Source organism: Telopea speciosissima, chromosome 4, assembly GCF_018873765.1.
Source record: "Telopea speciosissima isolate NSW1024214 ecotype Mountain lineage chromosome 4, Tspe_v1, whole genome shotgun sequence".
NCBI classification, from domain to species: domain Eukaryota; kingdom Viridiplantae; phylum Streptophyta; class Magnoliopsida; order Proteales; family Proteaceae; genus Telopea; species Telopea speciosissima.
Genome location: NC_057919.1, coordinates 59,081,097 through 59,098,894, shown reverse-complemented (window position 1 = coordinate 59,098,894; position 17,798 = coordinate 59,081,097). Strand labels below are relative to the sequence as shown.

The 17,798-nt window shown below is 41.3% G+C and overlaps 1 protein-coding gene and 1 long non-coding RNA gene across 2 annotated transcripts; one reads left to right on the top strand and one right to left on the bottom strand.

Annotated features, from left to right (window-relative positions):
- Positions 1-264: 264 nt before the first annotated feature.
- On the top strand, positions 265-720 carry LOC122659468 (zinc finger A20 and AN1 domain-containing stress-associated protein 7-like). Its single transcript, XM_043854576.1, has one exon. It carries the CDS (start codon positions 265-267, stop codon positions 718-720), a length of 456 nt encoding a protein of 151 aa, XP_043710511.1.
- A 2,595-nt stretch (positions 721-3,315) lies between these two features.
- On the bottom strand, positions 3,316-11,294 carry LOC122657510. The gene is made up of 2 exons (XR_006332319.1): positions 11,218-11,294; positions 3,316-3,377 (listed from the first exon to the last, which is right to left on the bottom strand). It is a non-coding gene; the product is annotated as an uncharacterized LOC122657510 (long non-coding RNA).
- Between the last annotated feature and the right edge of the window lie 6,504 nt (positions 11,295-17,798).

The following is a 17,798-nucleotide window of genomic DNA, read 5'->3' as shown; positions in this document are numbered from 1 at the left end:
TCTGACATCATAGTCCACATGGTCCCCTCATGTCCACGTGTAGGCACAATATGTAAGTTTAAGCAATTTGCTGTTTCTATATAAATGAAAGCAGTTTTGTCTTCTCATGGTCTGTGTGAGAAACATTCCCAAAATCTCTGTATCGTCTCATTTTGCTCTGTGTCTTCTCATCCCTTGATACCCTCCCCAAACAGAAAACTAACAACGAGATCAACAAGAGTGAGAAAGAAGAAGATGGGTTCTGAAGGGAGAAAAAACGAAGAGATGGGAGGGAAAGCACCTGAAAACCCTTCTCGCTGTGCAAACGGATGTGGTTTCTTTGGCAAACCAGCAACCCTTAACCTCTGCTCCAAGTGTTATAGGGACTTCTCTCTCCAAGAAGCCAAACGCTGCTCTCCAATAAAAACGTCAAAAACCGTGCAACTATCACTCCTCCCCTCAACGTCTTCTGGAAGTCCTGTTGAGATTTCTAATCCCACAGTCCTTGCCGGTGCCATTAATGAATCATCTCCGGTGGTGATGATGAAGAATAATAAGTGTATGAGTTGCAGTAAGAAAGTAGGGTTGCTAGGGTTCAACTGTAGGTGTGGAAGTACTTTCTGCTCAAAGCACAGGTACCCTGAGATGCATGTCTGTTTCTTCAACTACAAGGTTGTGGGTCAAGAAGCTATTGCTAAGGCTAATCCATTGGTCAAGTCTGAAAAGATTGAGAGGCTATGAGTTCCATTTGATGATTATATCAGGTAAGTCCCCTCATCTCGACCCTCATTTTTATTTCTGCATGCTGCATAATTTAAGTATGGGAAGGGGGGATTCATCGAATTGTAGTCTTTATTTTGGTTCGAGATCGAGTGTGTAGCCTCTTTAGTTTATTTTTCTGAAAGACTTTGAGAGCATCCAAAATACCATGCACTTTCAAGTAATAAAAATTTCGCACTGAGGAGGGAATTGGAATATAGCGATCAAGGGGATTTTAAATTCTTTGAAAGTACACTGTCTACTGAGAGAGCCGATTTTGTTAGTCATCTTGTATACACGAGTTTTGGTTAGGTGCTAAGGTTGAACCATGATACACTTGCATGACATATATAGTTGATTGCCAAGAAAAAAAAAATGTATTTGCTCTTTGATCCAGTCTTGGCTTGTAGCCTATTTGGTTTGAGTAAGTAAGCCCGAGGGGTGTTTTACACCTAATTCCTTAAAGCCGTCTGGTTTGAGAGTAATTGGCCTAAAGCTCGCTACAAGAGCCACCTAGAAAGCTTAAGAGGTCAAGACATTGCACGGATTAGAGTAGAATAAAAGAAAGAAAAAAATAAAAAAAAGTTTGAACTCATACTGCATCAATGTCTAAAGCCACAACGTGGCAATCAAATGATATATGCACTGAGAATCTATTCCAACACTACTTAGTAACTTGGGTGTCTGGTGCAAGCCCTGCATGTCATTCAAGCCAATTGTAGTGGAGGGACATTTGAGTTCAATACTTGGAAAAATATGGCAAGTAAAATCAAAGTGAAATTGAAATTGTGCATGTGTTTAAAGGTTCTACCAAGGTTCCGAGCTGAAATCTTTTGTACCCTAGATGACCTACTCAATCTAATCTTAAGGAAAAACAGTGTGACTCACCCTACCCCAAACCTCCCTAAGTTAGATGTATGACAGTTCTCCAACTCAGAGTGGGTTAATAAAGTTCAAGTGTGAGGGAATATCTAGAAAATCTCAAAGTAAATTATTTTGGAGTGGCTGCATTCTTTATCTTGGCCATTGTATTGATTTACAATATTATTTTATTTGCTCTTTCATCCAGTCTTGGCTTGTAGCCTATTTGGTTTGAGTAAGTAAGCCCGAGGGGTGTTTTACACCTAGTTCCTTAAAGCCATCTGGTTTGAGAGTAATTGGCCTAAAGCTCGCTACAAAAACCACCTAGAAAGCTTAAGAGGTCAAGACATTGCACGGATTGGAGTAGAATAAAATAAAAAAAATATAAAAAAAAAGTTTGAACTCATACTGCATCAATGTCTAGAGCCACAATGTGGCAATCAAATGATATATGCACTGAGAATCTATTCCAACACTACTTAGTAACTTGGGTGTCTGGTGCAAGCCCTGCATGTCATTCAAGCCAATTGTAGTGGAGGGACATTTTGAGTTCAATACTTGGAAAAATATGGCAAGTAAAATCAAAGTGAAATTAAAAAAAAAAAAAAATTTATTTGCTCTTTGATCTAGTCTTGGCTTGTAGCCTATTTGGTTTGAGTAAGTAAGCCCGAGAGGTGTTTTACACCTAATTCCTTAAGGCCGTCTGGTTTGAGAGTAATTGGCCTAATGCTCGCTACAAGGGCCACCTAGAAAGCTTAAGAGGTCAAGACATTGCACGGATTGGAGTAGAATAAAATAAGAAAAAAAGTTTGAACTTATATTGCATCAATGTCTAAAGCCACAATGTGGCAATCAAATGATATATGCACTGAGAATCTATTCCAACACTACTTAGTAACTTGGGTGTCTGGTGCAAGCCCTGCATGTCATTCAAGCCAATTGTAGTGGAGGGACATTTGAGTTCAATACTTGAAAAAATCTGGCAAGTAAAATCAAAGTGAAATTGAAATGGTGTATGTGTTTAAAGGTTCTACCAAGGTTCCAAGCTGAGACCAGGGATTCTAGCCTTTTTTTTTTTTTTAGAGGTTGACCAAGTGCCACCTGTCGGTCAAAACGACCGACCCCGGACGTACCCACCCTCGTGGGGAACCGGGTAAACAAAAGCCGCGATTAGAATAAAGGGAGTTCGCTGGGATTGTATTTAATTTACCTTTCCAGAGGTGTTGGTTCGAGTCCAACTCGGGGCATGGCCTTGGTCATATAGACATCTCGACGATCTTGCTCGGACCATATTTTATACCTCATTTTAACGTATTATTTACTGTCATTTTATTCCAAGAACAGTGCTACTCGGGTATTTTTTGTCATTTTTCAGGTTTAGGGGCATTTTGGTCAAAGTGGAGAATACATGTCTAATTGGACCGCCAAACGCCAAATAATAAACCAACTTCGATTAACATCAATAACTCTTTTAAAATCAAAACAAAGTAGACTTGTTAATAATGGAGAGGAAGGAAGATGGGAAGGATAGAAGAATAACTAAAAAAAAAACTTGTAAATTCCTTGTACATGCAAAGCTGATTTCCATCTTCTTCACTTGGCAAGGTTGAGGAATTAGTCCTACTTTTAGTTCTCTGCCTTCTTCAACAGCTCTGCATCTTCCTTCTTCTATTTGATTTTAACAATGGAGCAGTTATTTCCCATCTTTTCTTTTTAAGAAAATGTTACTTTTCTTGCTTGCATCCACATGTGCATTTTTCAATATTTTTGTTGAGCTTCTGCAAGAGAGGGAGAAAAGTTAAGATATATTATTGAATAATTCACTCTCAAGGTGCCAATAATAATACCCAAATGATTGAGTCTCCAGATGTTTAAGGATTTATCCAATAATCCTTGTAATAGGGGAAGTTCTAACGTTACAACAACAAAATAAAGAACTAGGCAAAATATACAGAAAAAAATGGGGTGGGTAAATTTTAAATGTAATGGATAAATTTAAGTTATCTGGAGGACAGAAGAACTATCATAATATTCTCTTTTTTTTTTCTTTTTTCTTTTTTTTAATTGGGTAGGTGTATGGAAATATTTTTTTTTTTTTGCCAAAAGGTCATGTATATTAAGAAGAAAAAACAAAGTACAAAAGGAGCTGGTCGAGCTGGTAATCAACAAAAATCGAGTAGAAGCATACCCCACCTATGACAAAGCCATCAGCGGGGAAAGCAACAAAATGAACCAAACAAAGTAAAGAAACAAAACTAGAACAGATTAAGACAATCTGAATCCAGGCCTTCTCTGAGCATCCACCCTCAGCTCCTCCTCCACATGATCAGGCCGTGAAAGAATCGGAGTTGAGACTTCAAACTGAGCAGCTGACTTTGCAAGGAAATAAAGCATTGTTTAACATTCCTTAATATACTATGTCGTATTGTAATATGATACAAGGGATTCTCTTATTGAAACCCTACAAGGGGTCAAATAATTTGTAACTCTACTTTTTTTGCTCTTTTAGCTAGTATAAAACTCCATTTGGGAGGCTAGCTGCATTTGGGTGCCTAGAATATGCAGATTAAGGAAGGAGTAGTGGGGCGTTCGGTAGAAAAGAATTTTGAGTTTTCCTATAGTTGTTTGGTTGCTCGAGAAAATATATCTAATGTTGCAACAAATAACTTTATTATTGTATTTGGTTCTCTAGAAAATGACAAAAAAAAAAAAAAAAGATAAAAATTTGGAAAGGGGAAGGTTGGTAGGAGGTAACAACCTTCATCATCTTCACTCCTAAAATTTATATTTTTTAATAGGACCCAGTTTTTAGGCATGGCCGTGTACGTATAAGGTTGTGCCTTTCAACCATTGCATGGTGGCGGACAAAAATATAATAACTTATTTCCCTCTCTCCCCATCCAATAGTTGAAGGCTAGATTGAGTACATAAATCGGCCATGCATAAAACCTTTTGCCTTTTTAATATGAAATCTAGAGGAAAAAAGAAAAGAGAAAAGAGAAAATAATATAAATGAATATATACGAAAAATCTGTGGGTGAATATTTTCTACTTCTAGAAACATATAAAAGAAAAAAGAAAAAATTATAAGATTATATATAAGAGAGAGAGGGAAAAATATGAGTTCTGGAGAGAGGGAGCGTGGTGCGGCGGCGGTTAGGGTTTTTTCTAGGGTTTTTCATGCAGGCAGCAGTTCCCATCATGCGACGGTGGCCTCGGATGCGTCAGAGGCGCCTGTGATCAATGGAGGGGTCGAGGATGGAGTTCCTGCTGGGGAGGAGGTTCTAGGTCCGACTGGGGTTTCCTTACAGCCATCGTTTGCAACGGCAGTTGGAGCTCGGATTCCCATTGCGGAGAATCTCCCCCAGCCAGTGAGGGATGGCAGTATGACTCGCATCTAGATTCCCAAGTCAACCAATGAGGTGCAGATGGATCAGCTTAGGTTTTCGTTGATTGGAAGGTTAAATTTCAGGTATCTCTCGATGAACGATGTGCGTAGATTCACACGGGATTCTTGGGCCCTTGAAGGGACTGTGGAGTTGAAAACCCTTGGTAAAGGATTTGTGCTTTTCAAGTTTGATCATGAAGCAGATTTGACAAAGATCTGGAGACGGGGTCCATTTCGCATTGAAGGGCAGTTGTTAAGGTTCTATCGATGGAGCCCTGATTTTAATGTGGAAACTCAGCAGATGACCGATCGGCTAACCTGGATCTGGCTACCGGGACTACCGCAGGAATACTGGCATGATGAGATCTTGTTCTCAATCGCTAATGCTGTGGGGCTACCGGTAGCCATTGATAGGAAGACAAAGGACTCGTTCTACGACCACTTTGCTAGGGTTTGTGTGGACGAGGATGAAACCCTGCCTAGGGTTACAGAGGTATTGGTGGAGCGGGAACAGCCGGGTAGTGCTGAGTTATTCCTCTTCAAATAGCTTGTTGTGTTTGAGGATCCGCCGTCACGGTCTGGGGAATGTAGGAAATTTGGCCATAAATCAGATTCGTGCCCCAACCGTGTGCATGAGCCACGAGAGGAGCCCACGATCCCGGGTGCAGTTTATGTCGATGATCATGAAAAGCCACGCCATGGGCTATGGAGAAGGAAAAGGAAGGCGGCCTCTCCCCCAATCCATGCCGCGGGGAGTGGGGCCACAGGATCAGGAGAGGAGTGCATGGGGGTTTAAGTTTCACAGATGCAGACGGTTCAAGAGGGCTCTGTGGGTGCTTTGGAAGTGGTGCTACACCAAGGGGTTGTTATTGAAACCTAGCCTGTTCATACAGATTTGGGGGGTTCTATTGAAGTAGTATTGGAGTGTCCTGGTAGTAAGGACCTTATGGAGCAGTCTAAGGAGGTGGATGAAGTGGGGTAGCAGGATCAGGGGGATGCAGTTTTATCTTTGGAAGGCCAGGGGAGTGGGCACGATCAGTCGGCTTTGGCGACAGCCTTTGATGAGGTCAGGCAGGCGGATGCGGTTTTAGCTGGTACTTTTACACCAGTAAAGAGCAGAAGGGCTGGAAAGGAGCCAACGAAGGCGTGGAATCAACCACGCTGAGCTATAAGGGAAGCCACGAAAACATTGGTTTTAAAATGAAGGTAATCTTTTGGAATTTACGTGGAATTCTCAACAGCCGAACAAAGGCTGCTTTAAGAATTCTGGTAAAAACTCATGCACCTGATGTGTTATGTATAGCTGAGCCAATGATTGGTTCAGAAAAGTTCCCAAAGTTATTTTTTAAGCATATGGGGTTCTCGGTTGAGTGTATGCACAATGAAAGAGAAGGAAAGAACCCGAACCATTGGATCACTAGGAGGAACTGCATTCAAAAGCCTATGGTTATTAGCTCCTCTGACCAACAAATTACAGTGTTCTTACAGGTGGGAGGGGAGAAAGTTTTTCTCTCGTCGGTTTATGCTAGTAGCTTCCATGCACGGAGGAGAGATTTGTGGTCAGACCTGTCGAGTCAACCTTTTTCGGTAATGCCCTGGTTAGTGATTGGTGATTTTAATGCTACCCTTCTAGCTACAGAGAAATGGGGTCCTGGTGCTTTTAATAATGGCTCTGCAATGGAGTTTGCTGCTTTTTTAGATGCCTCCTCTCTTATCCAGTTGCCTTCAAAAGGAAATAAGTTCACTTGGAGCAATAACAGGAAGTGAGGGAATGTGGCAGCCTTTATGGACAAAAGTTTTTGTAATGCAGCGTGGTTAGATGTGTTTGGTGATACTTTCCAGCGTGTCCTGCCTCGTTCAATTTCTGATCACTCCTCTATAGTTGTATCTTCGGAAGTGGTGCCTAAGCCAAAGAACTGCCCTTTCAGAATGCAACATTTTTGGCTAGAGCATAATGATTTTATTTCGGTTGTTGAGAGGCCATGGGCCGAGTGTGTTTTGGGTTCCCCTTTCTTTGTGGTGGTTCAGAAGCTTAAGCGAGTAAAGGGGGTACTAATAGCCTGGCCAGTGTTTCCCACTGTGAATGTGGAGGTGGACCGATCTAGAGTTGCTTTAGATGATGCATAGGAAGTTTTGGAGACAGTGGGAAGCTCGGAGTTCTTAGTCCAGTGTGAAGAATAGGCAAAGAAGGATTATGTCTCAGCTATTACCCTTTAGGAGAAGTATTGGGCGGAGAAATCTAGAGTCAGGTACCTCTCATGTGGTGACCGTAATACAAAATTTTTCTACCTTGCTACAAAAATCAGACTATCAAAGAGCCTTATTAGAATGTTGAAGAAGCCAGATGGAACTATTCTCACTGAAAACACTCAAATTGGTAGTTTTGTTACAGAATTCTATGAGGAGTTTCATAAGTGAAGTCCCTCTGTGGCCCGACCTAAGATTCTATCATCCATTCCCCCTGTGATTTCAGAGGAAGACAATGCTTTCCTTACAGCAGTCCCTAGTAGAGAAGAGATAAAGGCGGCGGTTTTTGATTTGGATCCGGATAGTGCCCCTGGGCCTGATGGATTCCCTGGGGCTTTTTTTAGACACTGCTGGAAGATCATCGAAAGGGATGTGTGTAGAGCTATTATGAGTTTTTTCCGTGAGGGCATTATCACAAAGGGGGTGAATAATAATTTCATCACTTTAATCCCAAAAGTGGAAGAAGCTATTACCCTGGACAAGTTCTGTCCTATTTGTCTAGGGAATTTTTTGTATAAGTTGATACCAAAAATCTTGGCTACTTGATTGCCGGGGTTCCTGTCTAAGCTGATCTCTGAGGAGCAAGGGGCATTCCAGAAAGGGAAGGTGATATTTTCCAATATTTGTCTCGCGTCCTGAGTGACAAATATATTGCATGTTAAATCTTATGGGGGAATGGGCCTCAAACTGGACATCCAAAAAGCTTATGACACAATGGAGTAGGACTTTATGTTTGATGTCATGAGGAAGTTCAGGTTTTGTGCATCGTGGGTAAACAAGATCCATCAACTCCTTTCTTCAGCTAAGCTCTCTATCCTGTTAAATGGAGGTCCTGTGGGATTTTTTGGTGTTGAGAGGGCACTCAGGCAAGGAGATCCGTTGGCACCTCTTCTATTTGTTATTGCAGAGGAAGCTTTATGCTGGGGGTTCACAAAATTAAAGGAAGAAAAGAAGATTTCGCCTCTCCAAGGGCCGCATGGGGTAGTGGTTCCCACCCATTTGCTTTTTGCTGATGATGTTTTCCTATTTGTTAAAGCAGGTACTCGTTCTGTTCGATGCCTGACGGATTTCTTGGAAGAATACCATGAGTACTCGGGGAAGAGTATAAACATTCATAAGAGCAAAATGTTCTTGTGTAATGTAAGTACTATTAGAAGGGTGAAGATAAAGGACATTGTCGGATTCCCTGAGAGCAATTTTTGTACCAGATATCTAGAGATCGACAGTTTTAAGGAAGGGTCAAGAAGGATGCTATCTCAACATTGATGGACAAATTCAAAGCCAGATTGGCGGGATGGAAAGGAAAGCTAATTTCTTTGGCAGGGAGAGTCCAACTGGTCAGGTCAGTGATGACTAGCATGCAAATTCATACCTTCTCAGTTTATTTGTGGCCTACCTCTTTAATTTCTTTAATGGAGAGATGGGTTCGGAATTTTATTTGGTGCGGAGATCCAGATGTTTTTAAAAGAATTATAGTGAAATGGGAGTGGGTGTGTAAGCCTTGCGAAGAAGGGGGTCTGGGCATTAGGAAATTTAGGTAGGTTAATAAGGCACTGCTTTGCAAACTCTGTTGAGGAATTAAGGCTGAGAATTCCCTTATTAGTACCTTCCTTCGAGCAAGATGCGCTTCTAAGGGTAGAATTAAACACCAGATCAATTCTTCTTCTTCGATTTGGCTTGGGATCAAGAAGATGTGGGACTTTGTCTCGGATCATGAAGCTTGGGTTTTGGGGGATGGCTCGGCTATAGATTTCTGGCACGATCGTTAGCTTAATGGAGATATTATTGCAGAACACCCTGGGTTCTAGGGGTCGGAGAATTGGTTAAAGACCTTTAACACACCACTGGCTAGCTTCATCTCAAACTCAAAGTGGAATTTCCCTATGGTAGACACCCCAGTGCTTCAACAGATTATCAATCTAGCCTCCTCCATACCTCTTCCATCAGTCAAGGCTGAGGACACAAGAGTTTGGACCCTATCCAAACAAGGTGAATTCACAGTTAAGTCGGCGTGGGAGGGCCTTAGAAGAGATGAAAACCGGATAGCCTGGCATTCAGTGGTATGGGCTCCTTACTTGAAACCTCAACATTCAATGTTTGGCTGGCGGATGATGCAACAGAAATTGCCAACTGATGAGCTAGTTGCCCAGAAGGGCGTCCCATTGGCCTCATGCTGTAACTTATGCTTGAAAGCTACTGATTCTCAAAGACACATTTTCCTTGAATGTTCTTTTTCTTTGAAATTGTGGCAGGGGTTTCTCTCCTTGTTTCAAAGAGCATGGCCAGCGAAGGATTCCATACATGATTTGTTCGTTTGGTGGAAGGAGAAAGCTGGTACTAGTGTTCTACCCAAGGTGTGGCTTGCGGGCTTCATCTTGGTTCCATTGCATATCTGGAGTGAAAGAAATAGCAGGCGGTATGAAGGGAGCAGCAATAGGTCTGCCTCAGTCTTGCGGCTACTGATATCAGACTGCAGGGACGCCTCAACACTATTGAAGTGCTCCATCAAGTCTATGCAGGATCTGGTTCTAGCTCGTAATATTGGTGTTTCCTTTCCAAATGCCCTAGCCAGAAGGATCATGGAAGTTCAGTGGAGAAAACCTGAAGAAAACTGGACGAAGCTAAACATTGATGGTTGCTCAATAGGGAATCCGGGAAATTCTAGTCCAGCAGGGATCTTACGAAACTGCCAGAGACATCCTAAGGGAAGCTTAAAGACATTATGTGGAATAATACACATAGTTATAGGGAAGCAAATACTATAGCAGATCTTCTAGCCAAAAGGTGTGCCTCTTCAAATGTCTCTCAACGATGGGAGGAAGCCCCAAGCTATGCAAGAATTGAGATAGAGTGGGATATCCTAGAAAGCAACAGGTTTCGGTTCTCATAATAGATCAACTGAGGGACTAGGGTGTTTCCAATGGTTCCTAATTTTATGTTTGGTATTGATGGTTGATGGCCATAGGTGAGAGGCTTTGATTTTTCCCTGACTCTTCACGTTGGGGACCTCTCCAATCTTGTATTATGTACTCTTTTATTAGGTAATATACACTTTGCTGACCTTTAGCAAAAAAAAATATATAAGAAAATTTTGAGGATGAATATTTTCTACTTCTAGAAACAAATGAACGAAAAATTAATCTTCCATCTTCCATTTCTTTACAAAAATAGTTTAATATTCCATCAAAATACTCATTTTTCTGGTTTTCTACATGGAAATATTGTACTGTTCAAGAGAACCAAACCCATCTTTAGGGCTTGAAACCATCAAGCTACATTACCGTGTAATTCAATTAATAGCATGTAACAAGGCATAGCTTCATCAAAATATAGAGTAAATAAAAAAAAAAAGAGAGAGGAGGGTTTCTAACATGGCATAGTAAGAAGGAATCTGCATACTATAGCAATGAGGGGTTGGAAAATGGTATCATTCATATGGTGCCTACGTAGAACTCATATAATCAAAATAAGAGAGTAAATGTCAATGTAGACCTAGGGATGTAAACGAATTGTATTCGGCTCAGATAGTGCTATATCCGCATCTGCATCCTATTAGCTTTCAGACGGATTTAGATAGTGCTAAACGAATATGGACCCGGATACGGATCGGATATTTTATCCGTTTACATGTAAATATAGCTTTTCGGATAGCTATAGCCTATCCGTATCCGCATCCGTTTAGCTTTCGGATGGATTTAGATAGTGCTAAACGGATACGGACACGGATTCGAAAATGGATTTCGGCTATTCATTTACACCCCTATGTAGACCCCACTGTTTATTATGTGAGAAGAGTATAAAAAAAATATATCTTTATAAAGGCGGCGCATGCTTCCTTTCCAATAAAATAAACTTTAGTTTTTCATGTGTCCAAAAAATTAAAGTAAAGCACAAATTGATTTTGTGTGTCAATTTTACTGATCCTAATGACTTCATGTTTTCATTTTTCTCACACCTTACAAATGAGTAAATTTTTAACGAACCTGCACTTGGCCCTGGAGGCATTTGATATGTTGCACTGCCAAATCCAACATGTCTGCCGTATTTGTTTGCTGCAATGACAGTCAAATTTAGATAGGTTTCTTAGACATAATACCATTTATAGGTTAATGTGTGTGTGTGTGTGTGTGTGTGTGTGTGAGTGAGTGAGAGAGAGAGAGAGAGAGAGAGAGAGAGAGAGAGAGAGAGAGATTAGGGTTATTTATAGGTTAAGAAGATAGAGAGAGATAGAGAGATTAGGGTTATTTATATGTTACTGAGAGAGACAGATTAGGAAATATGCGGTGGGCGCTCCAATAGGGAAGTTCCCTACTAGGGGGAGTGTGTCAGCCTTTGGTATTGTCGCCAAAGGGGGAGAGAGCAGCTGGTGTTGCGAACAATGCCAAAGGGGGAGATTGTTGAGTTTTGGCAATGTTTGAAGGGTATATGTTGTCTTTCTTGGCAACAGTACAGTAGTGTTAGTGTTTGGAAGGTGCTTGAAATGTTGAAAATGTGTTTGGAATGGTTGCATGTGTTTCTTGTATGATTTTGATGCCCAAGGGCATTTTGGTTAATGTGGTGGCTTAGACGGTAGCATTGGTTTGGATGATGTGGCCAAATATTTAGGCCACATGGCCTTTTGAAGTAGTGGCCTGGGGAGCACAAGGCCACGCGCATGGGCGTCACAAGTCACACATGGTCGGGCATCAATAAGGCCACCAAGGGCCATAACTGTCATAGCAGCAGCAAGGGGCATGGCCCCCACGCGCATTGGGCGGTATGCCCTAAGAGGCCCCTGCGAGCACGACTGGCCATGTCGGGTTGTTGGCTGGCTCGCAACGCATTTCCATGCCTCAATCAATTTTCTAAGGTTTTCGGTTACTGAATGCTTTGAACCATTTTTCCAGTAAAAATCCCTTTAATGTATTTTTAATAGTCGAAAGACCCTAAAAGTCATAGGGATGTTGGAATAAATATAAAAAAATGATGGAAGGGCCTGGTTGTAATTTTAAAAAGTTTGGATTTGGTCCATAGTGATGTTTGGGGTCCGTCTCATGTTATTACTTCTGCTCAAGAACATAAATATTTTTGTAGTTTTTGTTGATGACAATACCAATTTTATATAGTTTTATCCTCTCTTAAATAAGTCTGATGTTTTTTCTGTCTTTCTCAGTTTTCAATCTTTGGTTGAACGCTAATTCTCATGAAAAATTAAAGCCGTTGAAACAGATTGGGGAGGAAACTACCGGTCCTTAACTCAATTTTTTCAACGACTTGGTATTTCTCATCGTGTCTCTTGTCCACATACTCATGAACAACAAGGTTTTGTGGAAAGGAGACACCGCCATATCGTTGAAACCGGTCTTTCACTCCCCGCCCATGCCTCTGTCCCTATGTATTATTGGAATCATGCCTTTGACAGTGCTATCTATTTAATTAACAGAAAGCCTTCCAAAGTTTCAAATAGAGTGACCCCCTTTCAACTTCTTACACATAGGACCCTGACTATTCCTTCTTACCAATTTTTGGGTGTCTTTGCTATCCTTATCTTCGACCCTATAATCGTCACAAAATGCATTTTTGATCAACTCCATGTGTTTTCTTGAGTTATAGTCCTACTCATGTTGGTTATCGTTGTCTGGATCTTTCCACCAATCGAATATATATACCACGACATGTTCTGTTAGATTGAGAGCACTTTCCCTTTTGCTAATAAAAATCGTGGTGCTTCCCCTCCTTCAGTGCAACCATCCCCAACCCCGTGGGGTTCCATCCCCACTCGTGTGACACCCTTACCAGCGCCAGCTGCTGCTATCCTAGCACCACACACCACACCCTCACCGATGCCAACTCCCCAAAATCCTAACCCATCGTCCCCTATTTCTATCTCTCCTCCTTGTCACACCAGGCCCTTATCTGACCTGTATAATACCCTTCCTCCTATTAACCCTCCTATACCTTCCCCACCCATACCGTCCTCATCAGTCCAATCTTCCATAGCCCAACCCATAACCAACCCATATCCTTCAAGATCACATCTCCTGAGTCTAAGATCACATCCCCATGCTCTATCCACTATTAAACTCCCATATGATGAGCTTACCTGCTACTCTCAAGCCTGTAAAAAATACCCTGAATGACGCAAAGCTATGTCCGATGAGTTCAATGCTCTTTTTAAAAATGGCACTTGGTCCTTGGTTCCCCCTTCTCCTGGCATGAATCTGGTTGGCTGCAAGTGGGTTTACAAAATTAATAGGAAAGCTAATGGGACATTGGAACGTTATTAAGAAAGGTTGGTCGCCAAGGGGTTCCATCAACAGGAAGGCCAAAAAGATCCTGTCCAGCACCCAGCCCGGGCTGCCTGTGCAGCGCCAGACAGAGTGAGGCATGAAAAGACCGCCTCACCCTTGCTCGGGCAAGGCGCTCAGGCAGGGGTGAGGCGGTCTTTTCACACCTCACTCTGTCCGGCGCTGCATGTTCAGCCCGGGCAGAGTGCTGGATAGGAGCCAAGTCCATAGGAAGGGCTGGACTACTCTAAAACATCTAGCCCGGTTGTGAAGCCCACCACTGTTTGCACTATTTTGACTATTGCAATTTTCCCAAGGGTGGCATATGCATCAACTTGATGTGCATTTAATATAATACCTTTCTTCACGGCATTCTCAATGAAATAGTTTATATGGCATAACCTCAAGGCTTTGAGGATCTCCCTAAGTCCAAACATGTGTGCAAGCTTTACCGGTCTTTATATGGCCTTAAACAAGCACCTCGTGCCTGGTTTATACAGGCTGTCCCAATATTTACTACAACTAGGATTTACTGCTTCTAGAACCGATCCGTCTCTTTTTCTCTACAAGCAACTCTCCAACTCAAGTGACTTCCCTACAGTAGCAATCGGCCATTGAGTTCTCCATCACAGATCTTGGTCGTTTGCAATTTTTTTCTTGGGATTGAAGCTCTTCCTAAGCACAATGGGTTATTGCTCTCCCAGTCCCGTTATATAGATGATTTGCTACAATGCTCCGGTATGCTTGACTGTAAGCCCATCATGACACCAATGTCCACCACTTTCTCCACATCTGACTTAGGGGGTGCTCTCATGGATGATCCCAAACGATATAGGTTTATTGTTGGTGCTCTACAATATGTCACCTTGACCCGACCGGATGTGGCTTTTGAGGTGAATCAAGTTTGTTAGTTTATGCGTTCTCCTACAAATGATCATTGGTCTTTGGTGAAACATATTTTGCGTTATCACAAGCATACACAGACTCATGGGCTGTTCATTGAACGTTCACCTAGTGCCACTTTGTAGACCTTTTCTGATGCTGATTAGGCAGGTAACAATTCTGACCGTTGTTCGACGGGTAGTTATGCCATATTTCTTTGGCCAAATCTCCTTTCTTGGCAATCTCGCAATCAGAAGACTGTTGCAAGATCGTCCACCGAATCTAAATATAAGGCCTTTGCGGATGCTTCAGCCAAACTTATTTGGCTCGAATCTCTCTTCAGTGAATTGGGATTTCCTCTCAATGGTCCTCATGTACTTTGGTGTGATAACATTGAGGCCACATATTTATCTGCTAACTCTGTGTTTCACGCCCGCACAAAGCACAATGAAATTGACTTCCATTTTGTTCCTGAATGGGTCACGAATCGACAGCTTACAGTTCAGTTTATTAGCACTGCTGATCAGCTGGCCGATACATTGACCAAGGCCCTGCCAATGGCACAGTTCCAATTTATACGCGACAAGCTAAAGGTTTGCTCCGCAGGCCCTTCATCTTGAGGGGGTGTATTGACCGATATAGAGCTCTATATCGGTATTTCCATTAGGTCTCCCATTAAGGCATGTGCTATCCATTAGGTCTCCCATTCCTTATTAAAATCAATCTCTCTAAGGCATGTGTTATCACATGCGATATCATTCTTGATTCTCAAGTATTGTATTAACGGCTAGGGCTGTAACTCTCTCTTGTATTTATATATTCTCCTATTGGAGATCAATCTCAATGAAGAAATAATATTCTCCAACAATGAGCAATATTGTAATCAATGGCTAATTCATTAGCGCTACTCTTAACCATGGTTATGAGAATGAGAGAATCAATGGCAAGGGTACTGTTCAAGGGCCTTGGGATACCTTTACTTTTTTGTTGGACTTTAAAACTATGAGTAGTTGTTTTGACTTTGTAAATATTCTTAAGAAAGACAGGTGTTTTGTCTCGACAACCCGTCACTTGGCTTTGCGAGTTTGGAAGGAAAAACTATCAAAACATGTGATTAATGATGTATTATTTGAAGTTTCGTTTAGTAATTAATTTTTGGGTCGATGTTCTTTGTGGGGAAGTGTGGTCTCTGTATGTCCATAGGGAACAATGAAAGTGCACATTGGCATAATGGGGGCAGGATTTCTGCCTTTCATTGAGACGCGGCGATCATTTCACCTCCTGTGTCTGTCTGGGTGTTAGATAAAATAGAACATTATGGATTGGTGAGGTGTAAAATTAGGGCCTGATTTAATCATATGACCCATATCATATTATCCTACAGCCCAGATTTGTCAATATTTTATAATCGTAATCATCATTTTTATTTATTAAATTTTGATATCTAGCCAGAATTATGCATTAAATAAGAGAGAATACAAAAAAATTTTAGCCCTACCTAATCGGCTTCTAGAACTCCTTCAATTCCATCTATTTATAAGCTCTGCACCTATTGAAAATGACGCGGCATATTTATTCCAATTCCCAACACCGTTTAAAATAAAAAATATATATATGTTACTTTATCTGACCAAAATACCCCTGCATATTCTTATTATTTTTATGTTTCATCAATTTTTAGAAGGACAAATTTAATGGTAGTATCGATGGGACTCACTAATTTTCGATGTTAATGGGTTTCCATTTTTTTTTGGGAAAATTTCACGGACACCCCCTCAAAGTATTCATTATGTCACGGACTTACCAATCTTGGTCAAAATGGCAACCTTCCCCCTCACGTTAAGCAGGGTTACCACCCAAAGTTAAAATGTCAATTTTACCCTCTTAGTTATTTAAATAAAAAATGAGTAAATGACACTTAAGACCTAACGTTTGGTAAAATTATAAGTTGGATATCCAATGTTTGACAAATTCCGTTTAAGGAACTAAACCATCACCATTCACCACTGCCGCTGCCACCACCACACCCTCGTCTTCCCGCACGACCACCATCACCCCACCACCTGCTGCAACGGCCCGCCCCCTCGACTACTCGTGATGCCCGCCCAACTAAAATTGTCGTGTCCATGATTTGTTTATTTGTTTCCATAAAGCAGCTCTACGATTCCATCCCTTCCATCCTTCAATTCATTTTCGGAATCCAAAGAGTCAACAGAGATTGCCGTGTCCATGAAATTCCAGACATCCACCCCTTGAATTCCTCAAAATCAATCTAAAATGATCATAGTCCATTGTAAAAAATAACCTCTGATCTCCAAATTTCACCTGATTTTTCCCACTGGAAATTGTTGGAAGACCTAGAAGTTGGATTTCATACAATTTGCAAATTGATCCGATTAGATAACGTTAAGAAAAACAAAATGAGGTCATTAACATCATTTAATCTGCCAAAACCAGGGAAAGAAGTGGTGGCAGAGGTTTTGAGTTGGGGTAAAGAATGAAGTGAGGAAGATGGGTTTCGTTTTGGGGGTTTGGGAAAGGGAGTAGGTAACGATGATGATGAAAATTTAGTTAATGGAAGGGAAATATAGATGAATTTTGAAGTTCAGTGGAGAGATGGGTTCGGTTATGGTGTATGGAGAATAATAAGAATAAGAAGAAGAAGAAGGGGAAAGAGAGGGTGGTTGGACGACAGCTGTGAACAGGTAATAAACAAAAAAACAAAATGGTCTTCAATATTGCTTCATTCTTATCTCTAATAATCTGTTTGATTTCTTATCTAAACTTGAAGAAATTCAACAGCAACAAATAAAATCGCACAATATGTGTACCTTTGGTTGTGGAGGGAGTAGATTTGGTCAGGACGAACATTAGCGTGCGCACTGTTGAACGCCATGGAAAAGGCATTACTGGGATGGGAAGAGAGGAAATCCTTGAGAATCTCCTCTGGAATTGGATTAGTCTTTTCAGCACTCCTTGAAGAATCAGGGGTGCAGCTCCTTTGGTTGATGAGCTACTGTCTTGTTAAGATCGCCAATATCTTCTTCTTCTTCTTCTTCTTCTTCTTCTTTGAGCTTGGAACAATCAAATTGAGATTCGAGAAACTAAAACTCGAAACAGGAACAGAGAAATTGAATGAAAATAAAAGAGGAATCGATGAGTAGAAGAAGATGGAGATATGTAAAGTGTATTTATAGGTTGATAGACATGCGAGCCTGGGCATCGGTTACGATGGTCCGTCTAGGTGCTGCCTTGAAAGTCATTGACATTGGTGGTGGTCAGAGGTTGCAGCGGTGAAGCAGAAAGAAACGAAGAAGAAGAAGAAGAAATGGTGGGTTCCATGAAGAGAATGGTTTGTATTTGGGATTTTACCCTTAAGGGTATTATGGGGAGTTCACAGGTAAGGGTAATTTCGC